Consider the following 17,417-nt stretch of genomic DNA (forward strand, 5'->3'; position numbering starts at 1 on the left):
CTTGTAACACCGTTTGTTGTGACCTGTACATCACTTATGTCTCACACTGCATTGGTTAATGAATCGTAAGAAAGGGGGACGCTGAAACCTGTTTGTTAAGCATACGTGTTACGATGAACGTTTGTTAAAATCAGATTCAACATCTTTATCAATTTTCCTTAAAAAAGTCCATGCTTTACAAATATATATGACAAAAACTAAAGTGACACCACCCTAGCAAGTTCTCTTTTTGATTTCTATGTCTTAGTAGTCAGTGTCAGATCATCCTTGTACCCGTTCGACGTCCGGTGTGCACTTTTAAATCTAAGTGGTCATAAACGGATATATATAAAGGTCTGCGTTTGTGTGAAGGAGGGTGTTTTTCTGGAGACAATAGCATTTCTTCTAGATAATGGCAAAATTTGAGCTTTTTTGTGAGAGTTAATGTTTTTTAGATTTAGAAATCCTGATTGAATGTTGAGATTTTTGCAAAATGTATGGCTAATCACCCTCGGTTATTTGAACCTCGGGGGGGGGGGGTATTTTTCTAAATACTTTACTTTTCTTGAAAGTGGAAGGAACACTAGAAACTGTACGTAATTTTACATATCAAAGTTATAGCAAAAGACCTTACTTGGAAAAAGCCCCCCCCCCTCTTCTCTGTTTTATGAGCATGTCTTGACATCCAAATAAAACTATTTAATTAAATATATGATAATATTTCATTATTTTAAAACATATGATCCAAACATTTGAAAAACATGGATTGAACACTGTAGAATGTGTCGAGCTTTGCAAGTGATTTTCAGTGATTTCTACTAATACCTTAAAAGGAATTAAATTGTGTTAAACATGAACATGTACAGAAATTGAAATGAAACAAATCAGGGTCACGGTATTATTTGTCAGATCACGTTTTGAGTCTAAATTTAAATAGCAAATAAAGGAGAATTCATAGAGTTGTTGTTATTAAACGCATGAATCAGTAGTGTAAAACTTTCGTTTTACCTGTAACACTACGTCACACAGGTAAGTCATCGATGACCACTCTAAAAATAGATCGATCGCATTAAAGGTAAAATACCAATTCATGAATCTTTAGTACAAACACGCAAGAAGAAGTTCTTGGTTGTAAACTAGGAAGTGATACAGGTGACATAGACTACAGCAGATTGACGGGGATGGAGGGGAGTAGACCGGGTGTTACCGAGGATTTAGCCACCCTCGCCAACCTAGACGGCAAGGTGCTACTCAACGAACTCAAAGTGCGATACACGGAAAACAATATCTATGTAAGTAAACATTGTCACATAAACCGGTTCAGTATGTACTCTCAGATTCTCTGTGCTGGTATACCCAGCTAGATTGATTTGTTTTTTCAATACTTTGTCTCCATGTCGATGTAAAATTTAATATGGGCGTGACATTTTCTTCTTTTATGAAATGTATCAGATTATTCTTGTTTCACAGTCAGGAAAAGAAACCTTAGAAAGCAGATTACTAATCCATCAGTGCATGACACTAACACACTCGTCTTGCTTAAGGATCCTTTCTTCTTTTTTAAATTACTGCAAAAAATGTTATTTTAATTGCCAGGTTGCTCTCTTTGTCCGGTATAACTATGCATTTTTACCATGATCTCTGTACATTTATTATATGTTTATGAATTTGTTCGAGAGAGAGAAAGAAAGAGAGAGAGAATGTAAATCAAGAAAAAAACATTTATCTGCATTAATGACTAAAAGTACTTGTAAATGATTTCTGCTTTATATCTGGCTTTGTATTGATCAGTCGTTATCATCTACAAAGTGTACTTTTAAAAATGTGTTCGTATCAGCAAAAGAAAAATTAAGGCAGAAACGATGTACTTCACAACCTATGTAAGGCCATTTGAATTGTTACGTACTGAATAATGGTTATATTATATACATATGTATTTTTCCGTTTGTACAATCCTGACAAGGAGTACACTAAGGATGAGACCGTTACTTAAACGGGGGGGGGGTGCTTAACTGCTTATATTGTACATGTACTTCTTCATATGGGACCTTATATCCCACCAATGCTGATTTAGACATGTCTCTGATCTTTATCGTTTCGGTCACTGGTATTTGATCTTGAAAGCGGTTCGAATCGTTATCTCCATATTTCATACATGGGCAACAAATTCCGTATATATATAAAAGCATGATTTAAAGAAAAATGCATTTTAAATATTAAATTCATCCCCTTCTGGAATCTATCATAGATATGATTGTGTATTTGCGATGTGTAAATGCATTCCGGAACTAAATGATACTCAGCATGTGGTTTCTTCTGTTAAGTGTTACTCGCAGATTTGGCGGGAGAATGTCATCTGCGAAGAAATATCATTAGTCTCATTTATTTATTTTTCAAAAATTGACAATGTAATATAATCTTTTTTGTAGACTTACGTTGGAGATATTCTGGTTGCGATCAATCCCTACAGACCACTTCATATCTATGGAGAAGAAGTAAGAAGTGACGACCATTAACTGAATAATTCAAAGAACTGCCAAGTAAACTTTTATTAATTATTTTCCTGTGATTTTCATCAAATTTGCACTTTTAGGAAACGCAGAAATACTATTTGGAAAAGAAAAGTGCAAATCCACCTCACATATTTGCAATAGCTGACTCTGCATACCAGTGTATGCTTGGATATGGTGGACGAATTCCTAGAAACCAGTGCATTCTTATCAGGTAAAGGGAAAGGTCATCACTTCTTATAAAGATACAGGAGTAATTGACAGAAGTGTATACAGTAGGCAAACATTGAAGACATCGATCATACCAGCAATTACATGTATGCCAAGAAAACACCCCTTCTCACTTCCATGTCTTGAAAGTAAAGTGAGTTGCTTTTCTTTACCCCTTTCATAAAACGAAAAATAACTCTAGATCTGTGGCAAGTGCTTTTGAAAAATGCTGTGACAAAGAAACCCAAAATTATTATAAGAATTAAAATAATGAGTAGGGAGATTTGGGACATCTTCACTAGCCAAAGGTACAATCCGCTCCTCTTCTCAAAAGAGAATTATTGTAGATTGTCACCTTTGAAGGATGATTTTGGAGATGAAGTGGCTAGATAAAATTTTTACTTTGAAGTACAAAACATGTACTGTTACTCTTCTGTGTTTATTATTTTTCAAACCAGTGGTGAAAGTGGAGCAGGTAAAACTGAAAGTACAAAGCTGATCATTAAACAGCTGATTGAGTTATGTCGGGGAAACACTCAGCTGGAACAGCAGATTCTACAGGTCAACCCATTGTTGGAAGCATTTGGAAATGCCAGAACAGCCATGAACGACAACTCCAGTCGCTTTGGGAAATACATCCAGCTGCTATTTTGTGAAGGACATGGTATATACAATTGCTCCTAGATTGTTAAAAGAAATGATATTAAATGCTTTTATGCAAATTCTGTGGTGTGATGAAATGTATTATTTATTGTGTTAACAGTTACTGGTGCCAAAATCTCTGAATACCTATTGGAAAAATCTAGAGTGGTCCATCAAAATAAAGAGGAGGAAAACTTTCACATATTCTACTACATGTTTGGGGGATTATCAGCTGAGCAGAGAAAAGAATATAACTTACTTCCACCTGAAAAACAAAGGTATCATTAGATGTCATAAAAAGTAAAAGCAGAGACATGCATTATTAATCACAAGATTAATTATTCAATATTGCATTTTCTCACCATGATAATTGCATTTTTTCCATCATCCATATTACTTCTGTTATGCCAGGTACTTTTCAAATGGTGCTGATTGTCTGAAACGAGAACCCACCCACTTTAAAAAGCAGTATGAGGAGCTGGTGAATGCCATGGACCTGGTGGGCTTTACAGACGAGGAAGAAGAGAATCTCTTCAGTATTATTGCAGGGGTCCTTCATCTGGGAAATGTGACCTTTGACATGGATGATAACGATGCATCTTTTGTAGAGGATGAAAATGGTCCAATCAAAATGGCTGCTGTAAGGATTTTTCTGATACCTATATAGCTCATTTAGTCAATGTTGATTTGTACTATTGTAAAGTTACTAACAAGAAATCAAAAATAGATGGAGGAAAACTTATTACATGTATAGTTTTATCTAATTGCAGAAGGTCCTAGGAATAGGAGGGGAGGAGTTGATTGGTACTCTAACAAATATGGTGACCTTCACACGAGGAGAACAGGTCAAGCGGCACTACACAAAGGCTATGGCTGAAGGTACATGTACATGCAATATATGGCAAGGAAATCTCTGGCATGGACAAAACTAAAAGAATTTTCTTAGGAATAATTATTACCTTACAATTTTTTATCTGAGTGTATTTTATATAATTTTTGTAAGTACACTGTAGTTTTATAACACAAACATTGCAGGCTTCTTGGAATGCATATGTAAACAGAAATACAATTTTAACTTTAGATGCAAGGGATGCTATGAGTAAATCCCTGTATGGCAGATTGTTTGGATGGATTGTCAACAAAATCAACCAACTACTGGCTCAAAGGGATCAGTCGGACATTGAACCAAGAGAAATAGGTTTGTATCATAAGACACCTTTAAAGTATATTTTTTACCATGTCTCCACTTTAAATGTTAAACATGTTTTGAAGGAGAAAAAGCATGTGAAACTTGAATGTGGATATTTCTAGTTCACGAATAGAATTGGTTAATAGTACTGAATTAAAAAATTTTATTGAAAAATCATAATTTAACACACATATTTGTAAATGTTACAGGCATACTAGATATATTTGGTTTTGAACACTTTGAAAAGAACAGTTTTGAACAAGCCTGTATAAACCTTGCAAATGAACAGCTACAATTCTTCTTTAATCAGGTATGTAAATGTTTCATCTCCCTAATAATTTTGAAAATAAAAATGAATTGAAATTTTTGTTTTGAAATTTACAAAATTCTTGCATATATAATGTGTTTTGCAGAAGTAATATGTTAATGATTTGTCTTTTTCATACAAAAGCATGTATTCAAAATGGAGCAGGAGGAATACATAAGAGAAGGGATTGATTGGAAAGAAATTAAATTTGTAGACAACCAACCATTATTGGTAAGGTATAATGTTCAAAATTATTCATTTATTCTGTAAATGATAATATATTGCTACAGATAGATAAAAAGAAATATATTTTAGGTTTAATATAAATGGATGCGTACTTCCAATATTTTAGGATCTCTTCCTGAACAAACCAATCGGAATTTTATCCCTTCTAGATGAAGAAAGTCATTTTCCTAAGGTAACAGCCTTATTTACAAACATTATTTTGCATGTATGTGAATAAGTTTATTAAGGACTTGCTCATTTTAATATACAAAAGTAAATTGAAAAGCTTTATAAATTAAGATTTAAACAAATATTGTAGGGTACAGACCAATCCCTTGTGGAAAAGCTGAACATTCACTTTGGAGGGAATAGTTATTACGGAAAATCAGCTCAGTCAAACTCCCGCAAGTTTTCTATCAACCATTATGCAGGAAAGGTCTGTAAAATACATGTATCTACAAGAGCTAGGTTTGATATTTAAATAATAGGCTATATTTTGACATAGATATACCCTGCAGAATAACTTCCTAAAATATAATTTGAATATCATAGTAGTCAATTATATAATTTTTTTATAACACTCACAATAAACAATCAAGTAGCTTTAAATTCCCATATTCTAGGGCCTCAGATTTAGTACAGATTTGCTGTCAGTATACTACTGTTATATTATACAGACAAACTTATTCTTGTCTTCAGGTAACATACGATGCCAGCAGGTGGCTGGAGAAAAACCGAGACACGCTTCCCCCAGGACTGATAGAAATGTTACAGAGCAGCTCAAATGATCTTGTTAAACTCATCTTCAGAGGCATGTTTCATATTGATCTCAATTTCCTGCATATTATGATCAAGTGTTATGTGTTTATGATAAATAAGATTTTATGTTTAAAATAATTTACTGCTGTTCATTATGAAAAATGTGTTAATTGTAGGACAGATCACAAGAACTGGTAGTTTAGCACTTCAGGCAAGGAAATCCACCAGAACAACTAGACGGAGCAAGGTTAGGACTCATTTAATCATTGTCAGTCATATGTGGCATCTTACAAAATATCTTTGATACATAAAGTATTTAAAATATTTTGCTTTTTCTTTCAGAAGCCACCAACAGCAGGTAGTCATGGTGGACGGAAGAGGAAACAGACGGTAGGAGGACAATTTAAGGTGAGTGTGCCTGATCATTTGTGGTTTGCATGTATGTAAATATACTGCAGATCACCCAATAGAGTTCTTGTAAATAAAAACTGATTTTCAAATATATATTAAGAATGTAGATTGCTGTCTTTTTGCACTATTGTTGTCTCACTGTTGTTTATAAATGTTAAGACCTCCCTGAGTATTCTGATGGAGAGAATGATGTCCTCATCCCCAGTGTTTGTACGATGTCTGAAGCCAAATCATGTCAAAGTCCCAGGAAAGTTTGATGATAGCTACATACAAGACCAAGTAAGAACTGGATGCAGGCAATCAATGTTGACTTTGATTACTTAGCTTATTGGTATTGGTGCAATTTATAAACATTGTGTAGAAGAGTATCAAAATAACTGTAAATTTAAAAGTAAAGACCTAGAAAAATGATATGAGAAGAAAAGAATTGCATCCTTAAAAGTTGAATTGCAAATCTGTCTATCTACGTTTTTGTACACTGGTATGTTTGCTTTAGTTATTGTACACTGGTATGTTGGAGACCATTAAGATTAGAAGAGAAGGGTTTGCAGTAAGGCCATCATTTGCAGAATTTGTAGAAAAGTTTGTATATTTTATTAATATTTTGAAATTCTTTTGTATCCAAGCACTGTCTTGTATTTTTTGTGAGTGAATATAAAATGCTGTCATAAGATTTAATGGTTTTAATTTTTTTTCATTACAGATACAAAATTATTGTATGTGAAGCAGCATTACCAGGGACAAAAGAAAATTGTTATAAAATTCTAAAGGCCAGCAAAATAGCTGGCTGGCAGATAGGGTAATCTTCTTTCTAATTTTTTAAACAGTTAAGTCCAGCTTGAAAAATTCTTTGTTCTTAATTCTTAATTTTTTTAAGTGGATGGGTACTGGGGGACAGTTTTTTTTTTTTAAATATTGTAGTTTTCAAACTTTTGTTACAGAGCAAAAGTTATAAACATAATTGTATAAGCAATTAATTGATAAACCAAAAAAAAAACAGAAAATGAAACAGCTTCAATATCCTAAAAGCTTGAAACCTTGAAAAAAAATACCCCAAAAAAGCTGAAAAAATTTAAGGTTGGTTGCATTTTCAGTGTTTTGTAGGTAACTGCAAACAAGTGAATTTAAATTTTTATTTTAGGCCTTAGGTTTATATGAATTATGCTTAGAATAATGTTCAGTAAAATGTCTTTCAAACGAGTTACACATATTTATATGTTTAAGTGCAGTATTTTAAAAAAATTACATGTACCTTGATATTTCAATATCAAATTGGGTTTTTTTTTTTCATTTCAGCAAAACTAAGGTTTTCATGAAATACTTTCATTTAGAACAGCTTTCAGATGTTTTAAAAACAATGGGTGTTTCTGCCATAAAAATTCAGAAAGGTATGTAAAATATATTTACATGTAATATAACTATGAGGTTCAGCTTTTAGATTTGATAAGAATTTAACAATAAAAAAAGAGTAAAGAGATAATGTGGCTGAGATCAATTATGCATGAAGTGATTTTATTTCAGTGGTAAGGGGATTTATTGGTCGTCAGGAATACAAGCGAAGACTTGCTAAAGCTAAAAGTGAAGCAGAAAGATTAAAGCATTTGGCTGATGATATTTATAACCTTAACATTCATCTGTGTAATCAACTGCAGATAGCCAAACAAAATGATGATAATATTCCATCTAGTAAGTATGCTGCCAATACCTAGTGACATCTTAAATTACCCAACTGAAAAGAATGAAAATTGAGCTCTCTATCTCTCAAATTTTAAGAAAGGCTTAGTCAAAACTTGTAATAAAACATCTATGCTTTTTATTGAAGATTTTTATTTATATATCTGTGATACAAATTTTATCCTCTACATGCATATATATATATATAAAATAAAGGGGAAAAAAGCTGCAAAATTGTGTGGTTTTTATTTTGATAATAAATGATTCAGATAAGACAGAACTGCAGTGATTGTCTTTTTACAAGGTTTCTTTGGTGTTCCTGATGGCTCTGACCTTCCACCAATCCCTGATTTCACTGATGTTCAGTCTGTACAGATGAGTACCAGGAGTTATGAAAAACCAGCACCAAAAAAGACTTTTCATGAAATGGGCACCCAGGTATGTGTTGTGAAATTGCTTTTAAACTTTTAAAATAAGGATACCTTGATTATACCCAACTCTGAAGGAGAGGGGTGTGTGCTATTTTACCCATGTAAATCTGTGTTTGTCTGTCCAAACAAATTTTTGTCACAGTTTTCTCAGCAACCACTTCTCCCAAATGCTTGAAATTGTAGCACATTCTTTGTTTCGGCATGCCATATGGTGAGATTCATTTTTATATGAATCCATTGTCAGCTTCCTGTTGTCTGTCTGAACGAAATTTCTGTCCCAGTTTTCTCAGCAACTACTTGAAATTTCAGCACACTTTTTGTTTAGGCATTGGGTATGGTGGGTTTCAAACTTGTAAGTACCCAATGTTAACTTCCTGTTTGTCTGTAATTCTGTCTAAACCAAATATTTCTGTGAAAGTTTTCTCAGCAACAACTCATCTCAGATACATAAAGTTTAAGCAGTGATACACTCTTTGTTTTGGCATTCCATATGTTTGGATTTTTTATGTCAACATCTGATGTTTATATACCTGTTTATCTCTTCTTCTGTCCAAACAGTGTATATTCACTTAAGACTGGTAGTATTACTAGTGAGCATCCACTGGTTCACAGACCTCTTGTTTAAAGTGTTCCGAATAGGAACTGAAATAAATGTAAAAAAGATTATTTTATATTTTTGAAAAAGAAAAAAAGTGTTGAGACTAAATGCAAGAATATTTAATTCATGTACATGTATTCAGGCCTTTTTGTTAAGAAATGTGTTGAGAGGGAGATTCCTATTAAACATTAAATTTACTTTTTCAATTATTTTTAGAGAAGAGGATCCAAAAGGTCACTTAACTTACTGTTTATTGTTTCAAGCTCTTTTCTTTTTTTTTTTTTACATTTTTTATTTGCCTTAAACTCCTGAAAATTTTGCTTATTTTGTTTTGATAGTTATGATGAGGAACATACTAACTGAATTTTATCAAAATTAATTTACTTGGCCTCATTTTGTTAAAGGGCTTTAAAATCTTTTGTGCTTTGCATGTTCATTATAGTATACACAAATTACATCCTTTGAATATTTCGTTTTTTTCCTTTATTTTTTTTAAAACAATCAGAACAATTTTCCTTTAAACCTGTAAGATCTTTCTTATATTTATCTGTATTACTCCACATAAGTAAAGTCATGTATGTAAAGGGTCGACAGATTCATTATAGGTTCCTCCATCTTTGTAATGTATTAGATCAATGCATTATCTAGTACATTTACACCCACTTGAGTTGAATAATATCTCAAGTATGTGTAACTTCAACTCCATGGATATGTTGAAACAAGTATGAAGTCCAAACTATTTTTTTCATTGACTAATTAATTCAACATCAATATTTCATATCCTCAGATGTCTTGAAATTTCTCTTCAGGCCCATTAAATTCAATTAAGATAATGCAATTTGACCCTTATTTTGATATATGTATGGTTCATTTAAAGGCGGAAGTTAGCTCCTCAGATTCAGAGTTTTCAGAGGATGAATTCAAGCCTGTGTCCTCCCACAATTTTGGTACCCCAGGGACCAGGATGGCCACGGTGCGATGGTTCAAAGAGACCCAGACTCATCAGGTCTATGATCCTATCAATGTCAGCGGAAATTTTATTGCAGAGTGGTTCCATGGTGTCATTAGTCGCAGGTAATTCAATCAAGTTCTGCAAAGAGGGTATTATAATATTGTAATATTGTAGATTACTAATTTTTCCTGCCACCTTATTTTTGTGATATGGTCATTTACTCTTAATTACGAGACAAATTTTGACAAATGTGTTTTCTTTAGAAATGTGTATATACGTGAGAATTTCATATTATCACTGTCTTGCTTAACTGCATGAAAATAAAATTCTCATGAATAAAAATATATTTAGAGTAGTTAAGGAGATGTACACATTTTAATTCCAACTAAATACCTGTAGAGAGACATGCTAGAAAATATCATTTGAATTCCTTGAATATACATGCAGTGAAACTATCTAATCTGGATGTTGGGTAATCTGAAATCTTGTCTATTACAATGATAACTCTCTGTCCTTTTGAGTAAGTTAGCTGTTTAAAATCTAGAGTTTTGTCTAATCGAGTCAATTTCTATAAAATGATGGTTTTCTGATTAGAAAAGTTTCCCTGTATAAAGCATTAACCGATATACAGGTACTACAAAAGCAGATCAATGAACAAAAGGTGGCAAAAAATTCTTTCATAATAAATAATTCTTTCGTGATAAAACCTGTATTTTTCATGTAATAGTGTTTAGTTTTTTAACATAAATGAGTTATTTGGATGCTTTAAATTACAATTAAAAGAAATGATTCTCCTGTTCCAACATATTGAAAATAATGCGAGGTTCATGTATGATAATCTCAGTGATCTTGTATGTAGGGGTAAATCTGCATATATTGAAGAATGGTAGGGCCACGATGACTCAGATAAGCATTATGATCCATGGTTCGGGTCTCTTGTATTGGATTTAAACATTTTACAAATCCTATTTGTACTTTTAGAGAGTCAGAAACCTTGTTAAAAGGAAAACCAAGAGGCTGTTACCTTATTCGAGTCAGCGAAAGCAGATTTGGTTACACATTATCTTTTAGGTAAATCAGAGTTTTTATGAATGGATTTTGTAAATTGAAGGTGTATACATTACTTTGATTTGTAAAAGGTAGCGTATATCATTTGCTCCTTTTTGCATATATCCATACACCAGTGAGTCCTCCAAGCTTAATTACTACAACTGTATGCTCTGATTCAATTAATGGTGAAATGAACATTGATAATTGAAAACAAAATGAAAAACAAAATTAATTACTTTTGCTCCTGTATTCAGTGGGGGAGATCGAACAAGACATTACATGATTGATCAGCTTCCAAACAAGAAGTATATAATTATTGGGGAACCTAAGGTCCACAGAAATCTGAAGGATCTGGTGGAATATCATAAAAACGTAAGATACAATTTCATCTTTCTCTCCAAGCTATTATTTCACAACAATATATTATACTCATGTTCCTTGGATTATTTTTTTTTTCATTTTTATAGGTTAAGATATCCAACTGGAATGGTTACCTTACAGAACCATGTGGGCAGGTAAAATATTGACATTTTTAAAAGGATTCTTTGAAAATTAAGGAAGGATGACAACATTTATGATATACTAAACAAATAACAATGATTAAAATAGCTAAAAATAAAATTTATTTATTTTTCATAAGATATGTCTATTTTACTGCAGGAACATGGTGTGTGTGACTACCAGGAATTGGTCGGAGACAATATGTACTTCAAACTGGAAGAAAACTCCCAGGTAAAACATAGAGACTATCTTTATTGTCTTAATGTAAAAACATCATTATACTTGTATACAATTTTCTTAACTTATGATTGTGCTATGAATGATTTATTCAAAGTAACAATATTTACAGAATAAATCTAGTCATCAAGCTACAAGAAATCCACAGAGAGTAAGATTTTAGAATTCTTGTTTTCTGCATGATGGTCACTATTTAAAAAAATTATAACCCATAATGCAAATTTTGAAATTAACTTATAAAAAATACTTTAAAACTTTTTCTGGTTTAAAGTCTGATAAAGATAAGTATTTGTATTAATAAATTATTAAATTAACATTTTAACTCACTGAAGAGAATATTTTGGTTGTCTGTTTTGAAATCAACATGTTGTGTTTTAGCACCTGACTCGTCCTTATGTGTGAGTCATTCTTCCTGTCACATCAAAAATGCATCCTATAATAACCCAGATGTACCCTGTTTTGCATGAAATACATGTGTAATGAGTCTACTTGCATTCTGTGTACAAATTTCAAATGTTTATCGAAGCCATGCATTTAGATCTGAAACTGGGTTTATCAGTATATCAATTATGAAATCATTTAACCTATCTTTAATTACCAGACTACAATATGATGGCTAATGTACTCTGAACAAAAAAACTTGGAATGGCAAGCAGAATTTCATAATCAGTAATTATTTCTATTAAAAGTGTATGAACTGTTTGGTTACATTTTTAGCTGCAACCAAGTATATTAAATTTAAGCATGTTTTATGTGTATGTAATTAGTAATGTAGGCTACAAAATTTATATTACTGTAATATCACATATTTTCGTGGGGCCAAATTTTCGGGTTTGAGGAAAAATTGTTGGTTCATTTTGATTTCGTGGATGAAGAACGTTTTAGTAGTTTTGCATATGAAAATTTACATTTCATGGTGGGCATGAATTCGTGGGTCTCTTCATACCTCGAAAACAACGAAGATTAAACCCCCCGCGAAAATTATTGATTTGACCATATATTCTGTATTCATATTATTTGTTTTCATAGTTACATGTACTAGCTATTGAAAAGCTAGTTTATTAAAAACACTCATTTTTGCCCACCCTTAGAGCAGAATGCAAGAGTAACACTGTTATGTCATTTTTTGTTTAAATTTTTATGTTTTTTGTTTTGGTTTCATTGCTAACGACTACCGTTTAAGGGGCTTTTGTTTGTTGAAGTTACAAACTAAGCATTCAATGCTTGAGCATGGCCATGTTTTTTTTATTTCACAACAATGAATTTAAGAAGTGCATAGAGCCTATTAAATATTTACTAATACTTTCCTGATACAAAGAAATTTGATTATGTTGAAGTATTAAAAATGTTTTTAGATAGATATTCACAAAGATTATTTCTTCTTTGATCATTTTTTATTTCATTTTCTATAGTTTTTGCATTCTCGGAGTATCATACGTTGAGACATCAAAACTTCAATATTAATTTTTAAAGTGTGTTATCAGATGCTAATTAATATGATTACAGAGGGGTGCATCTCGCACAAACCGAGTCCAAGAAAATCAGACCAGCAATAGTCAAGTGACTTCAAATGACTCAGCCCCTCCAGTTCCAGAGCGCAGTTACTCTATGGCTAAACCTGTTCAACCACAGGCTTCGGTTATGAGTAACCGCCCCCTTCCTAGGAGACCTGATGAGGCATATCAAAGGCTTCTTAAAAATCAGGTACAGTAAAAGTTACTATCCTTCCAAGTTTATATTCCCCATATTTTTTTTTTGTCTTCAGAAATGTGGAAATAAGATCTAAAAATATTATGAAATAGATTAAAACAAGTCATTCCCTCTAAAGATACTACTGTATGATAATTCATAGGAATAATTTTATCTTGGCTAAAGTTGTTGGTTGATATCTTGTCACTACAGGTGCTTGCATGTGAAGGATTTGGGACTATTGATCAGTAAATCCATTATAAGACGTTCAATTTGCCATTATTTCCTCATTTGTTGATTCTTATCTCTTGTCATTTACAGACCAAACAGCATGAGTATCACTGAAGAAATGGCAAAAAACTTTCGTGATCATACTTCATTTCTCATTAAGGACCTTGGACGATTTAAACAACAGATATGATAAACCTTACTGTACCATATCACAGATCCATGACATATTAAATTAGTTCTTTATTTAGTCTTATGTTTGGTACAGATATATAGAGAATAATACATACCCTTTTCCATATCACATCCTGTATCAGCCCGAGACACCAATATCAGCCAGAGGGAAAAAGGCCCGAAGGGCTGATATTACGAGGGCTTATACAGGATGTGATGTGGAAAAGGGTATGTTTTATTATATTTATTACATACTTAGTAATAAAATACAGTTGAGAAGAAAATAAGTAAATAATCATGCATGGACTTCTTACATACATGTACATAGTCTAATGTCTCATAAGATTTGGGTTTGTTTCTATTTCTATTTCAATGCACTTGATCCGTAATTTGAAAATATTCTATAGTATTACATGTATTTGTAAATTAAGATTAACCTTAATTTCAAAAAGTTAAAATTAAGAGAATATGAACCCACCAAAAATTGTGTATGAGTACAAGTACTGTTATTGTGGTTTAATTTACTAAGGGTGTGATATTGACGTCACAATAGCCGTATCAGCCCTGCAGGGCTGATATGGATTTGCAGGGCTGATACGGATATCAGCCCCGCAAATCCATATCAGCCCTGCAGGGTTGATACGGCTATTGTGACGTCAGCCATATCGCATATGCAAAAAACCTGTATTTATTACTAAGTGTGTAATAAATACATGTATATTTCACATATCAGATCTTTTTCTTTTGTTTGTTTTGTTTGAAATGAAACATATTATTTTGTCTTTGAAATGAATATCATAGTATCTGAAGAATAAAATTCTCCCCAGAATCAATACATATCAAAGCTTTAATTCCTTGTGAAAGGAATGTTTTATTGCGTAAAATATATTATGAATAAATGATAATAATACATGTGTGAATTTTCTGTTGACATTAAGTGTCCATTGTCATTCTTTTGTGCAATAGGTCTTAAATTAATGACAAATATGCATATATTAAGTAAACTTCAGGTTTGACCTTCATTTACAACCTAACATGTGTCCACCCTTCCACTGCTTACTTTTATTGGTTGAAGGTAGAAAATCACTGTTTCAGAAAATTTATAATTCAAAAATTAATTTTTTCAGGTTGCCACTTTAAACAAAGATGGCTATCCTTGGATATATTGAAGTCCTTTGGACCTTTTTATTGCCTTAGCTGTTATTACATCAATGTATTGAAATATATATATTAGTACAACAGAGTGGTTGGTTAATCGAGTACCTGTTAAAAGATCCGAGTATTGAACACTATAACTAATATTATTGAGTATACGTGGAATTTTTTTGACATTCTAACTTCCGAGTTCATCGCACAGTATTCTCAATAAGTAAACGTAACCTCGATTGAAGACCCTATCATAATTAGCCAGATAAAAGTCATTAGCATCCTTGTCAACGGCAGGGTTTTCTACACAGTTCAAAATAATGTAATAAAATAAAGCATAGACTCTTTAATTGTACAGGTATTCAGGATCAAAAATGCTTTGACAAGATGTGCATGATTTTAGTTTTCTTTGAACCTCTACGTCGTCTACATGCTGCTTTGGACTCCAGGGAAGATTTTTATGCGCCCGGATCGATAGATCCGAGGCGTTTATTGTTTTTGTTCTGTCTGTTTATCTGTTTGTCTGTCTGTCTGCTGAAAACTTTAACCTTCGCCATAACTTTAGAATCTTGAGATATAGAGACTTCATATTTGGTATGCATATTGCACTAATAAGGTTCTTTCAAAAGTCACCAAGGTCAATGACCTTGTGACCTTGACTGTGACCTACATACTAAAAATAGCTATTTCAAACTTTTGCCTTAACTTTCGAAGCATAGGAGATAGAGACTTCATATTTGGTATGCATACTTCACAAATAAAGTTCATACAAATGACACCAAAGTCATTGACGTTTTGACCTTGACTGTGACTTTAATGCTAAAAAAGCTATTTTCGAAATTTTGTCATAAATTTTGAACCATAGGAGATATAGACTAGAAAATAGAAATAGAAAATACAAAATAGAAAATTTGGGTATTCTTTTTCGTTTTAAAGGAGTTTAACTGTATTGTGATATTTTCAAAAATAGAGAATCAAACAATTTTATTACACAGCATTACTTTCAAGAATAAGATATGAATAAAGAACAAAATAATGAATTTATAAACTCTCAAATTAATGTTTTATTGTTGATGTGTTTGCATAATTTGGCAAAATATCCATATGCAAATATAACAGAAGTAAAACTTTCTCCCCTTAATTTGTACAATATTTTGAAGTGGATTTTTAATTCTACCAAAACTCTATGACAGTGGAACATTAAAATAACAATTTTTATCATCGTTTAGTCTTGAAAGTACAATATTGTGTTTCTCCACATCTGTCCAATTCCTTTTTTTTTTTTATAAATGACAAAACTGGAAAAATTATTGTACAATACAATGATTTTTTTTTACAAAATTATTTGTTTCTTTGCATCGGCGTTATTACATTGTCATATTAATTGCAAGCCATTGTATACGAGGGTTGTTCCAAAAAGTTGTAGACAGGGAACATATTTTATTTTCTCTTTGCTAAATCAAATTTCTTTTCTTGTCATAGCAAAGAGTAGCATTTTATGATCATGCATTTCAAGATTCATGACGATACCACATTTAATAAGAAAACTATGAAAAAATGAAGAAACCATGTAAGTGTACATCGGCGCATGAAAGCAAGCGTAATTTACGTCTCTCATAACGTCATGATATCTTTTTCTGCTTCACATGAGGCTATTAACATCCAAATTAATATTTTTTTAATAGTGAAAAACCACTCTTGACAAAGGGACTAATTTAAATTTACCACTGTCCCTCTTCTTATGCAGATTCAAATTTTAGTCAAAATTAAATTAGTTGAAAGATCACCGTACATTTGTTACATTAAAAGTTTAAATCTAAAGTTTAAACTTATCTAGATAGTATATAGATAAGTTTAAACTTTAGATTTAAACTTTTAATGTAACACATTTTAGGCAACAGGGAATGCACCTTGTTTGACGACGTTCATGGCCCGTTTCCAAATGTCTGCGTTAAGCAATCAGTGCTCTAATTTACATGCAATAACTATTTTTCCGATATAGAGGGAATTAAAACTATCTTTGAATCTCGTGCTATTAAAAAACAACATTTCTATCAAAATATAGTGTGTAATGTCCTTTCTGTACTCTTTCCCTCCGTCTCTGATGAATGTAAAACATACCAAAAATAATCTATTACATTTCCGTACCCGTTCGACGACGTCATTTTCATCAATCTTAATTCGGACAACACTTTGAAAATCATAACACTAGTCGTCTGTTTCTAATGCTATTTACATGAAATTTTGACATATTATTAAGATTTTGATTCTGGTTTCAGTGATTAAAATTCTAGTTCAATCTTTTGCATAGTACTAAAGAAATAAAAATAATGTAATAGTTATATGATGCGTAAATTATTCCGAATTTTGGTCGTGCGCCGACAGACCATATCGGCCTTCATATAAATCGTCCCAATATAATTAATATGAAAGATATATATTTAAGAATTCACAATTTTAAAGAACATTGGTTGTATTATGTGTATGCAAAATTTGGTTAGTTTT

General features: G+C 32.0%; 1 protein-coding gene across 5 annotated transcripts; it reads left to right on the forward strand.

Annotated features, from left to right (window-relative positions):
- The first annotated feature begins 1,007 nt into the window (after positions 1 to 1,007).
- On the forward strand, positions 1,008 to 14,799 carry LOC134242049 (myosin-IIIb-like). 5 transcript variants are annotated; one of them, XR_009986789.1, is made up of 31 exons: positions 1,009 to 1,271; positions 2,409 to 2,474; positions 2,573 to 2,703; positions 3,158 to 3,363; positions 3,463 to 3,619; positions 3,753 to 3,981; positions 4,112 to 4,220; positions 4,423 to 4,539; positions 4,740 to 4,840; positions 4,982 to 5,068; positions 5,190 to 5,255; positions 5,382 to 5,498; positions 5,762 to 5,873; positions 5,998 to 6,068; positions 6,164 to 6,229; positions 6,392 to 6,511; positions 6,729 to 6,814; positions 6,936 to 7,031; positions 7,529 to 7,620; positions 7,754 to 7,918; positions 8,211 to 8,344; positions 8,663 to 8,689; positions 9,813 to 10,009; positions 10,869 to 10,958; positions 11,192 to 11,309; positions 11,405 to 11,452; positions 11,598 to 11,669; positions 11,788 to 11,826; positions 13,182 to 13,379; positions 13,686 to 13,854; positions 14,466 to 14,799. XR_009986789.1 is itself a non-coding variant. In XM_062724059.1 (30 exons), exons 1-30 carry the CDS (start codon positions 1,161 to 1,163, stop codon positions 13,237 to 13,239), a joined length of 3,108 nt encoding a protein of 1,035 aa, XP_062580043.1. In that variant the 5' UTR covers positions 1,008 to 1,160; the 3' UTR covers positions 13,240 to 13,373. The 5 variants fall into 5 exon arrangements, 2 of the variants coding, with proteins under 2 accessions (XP_062580043.1, XP_062580042.1); XM_062724059.1 differs by lacking the exons at positions 13,686 to 13,854; positions 14,466 to 14,799 and adding an exon at positions 12,054 to 12,073 and having other exon boundaries at positions 1,008 to 1,271; positions 13,182 to 13,373; XR_009986791.1 differs by lacking the exon at positions 11,788 to 11,826.
- Positions 14,800 to 17,417: the final 2,618 nt, after the last annotated feature.

This window comes from Saccostrea cucullata, unplaced genomic scaffold (genome assembly GCF_032062105.1).
Source record: "Saccostrea cucullata isolate Sc308-1 unplaced genomic scaffold, CSIRO_AGI_Scuc_v1 ctg93, whole genome shotgun sequence".
NCBI lineage: Eukaryota > Metazoa > Mollusca > Bivalvia > Ostreida > Ostreidae > Saccostrea > Saccostrea cuccullata.

Bases quoted from the DNA above. Each gene is read 5' to 3' on its own strand.
- LOC134242049 (XM_062724058.1), top strand. From the start codon at position 1,161: ATGGAGGGGAGTAGACCGGGTGTTACCGAGGATTTAGCCACCCTCGCC. The intron at 8,345-8,662 runs GTATGTGTTGTG...CTTTTTGTTTAG, and splicing joins TTCATGAAATGGGCACCCAG to GCATTGGGTATGGTGGGTTT. The intron at 10,959-11,191 runs GTAAATCAGAGT...TCCTGTATTCAG, and splicing joins GGTTACACATTATCTTTTAG to TGGGGGAGATCGAACAAGAC.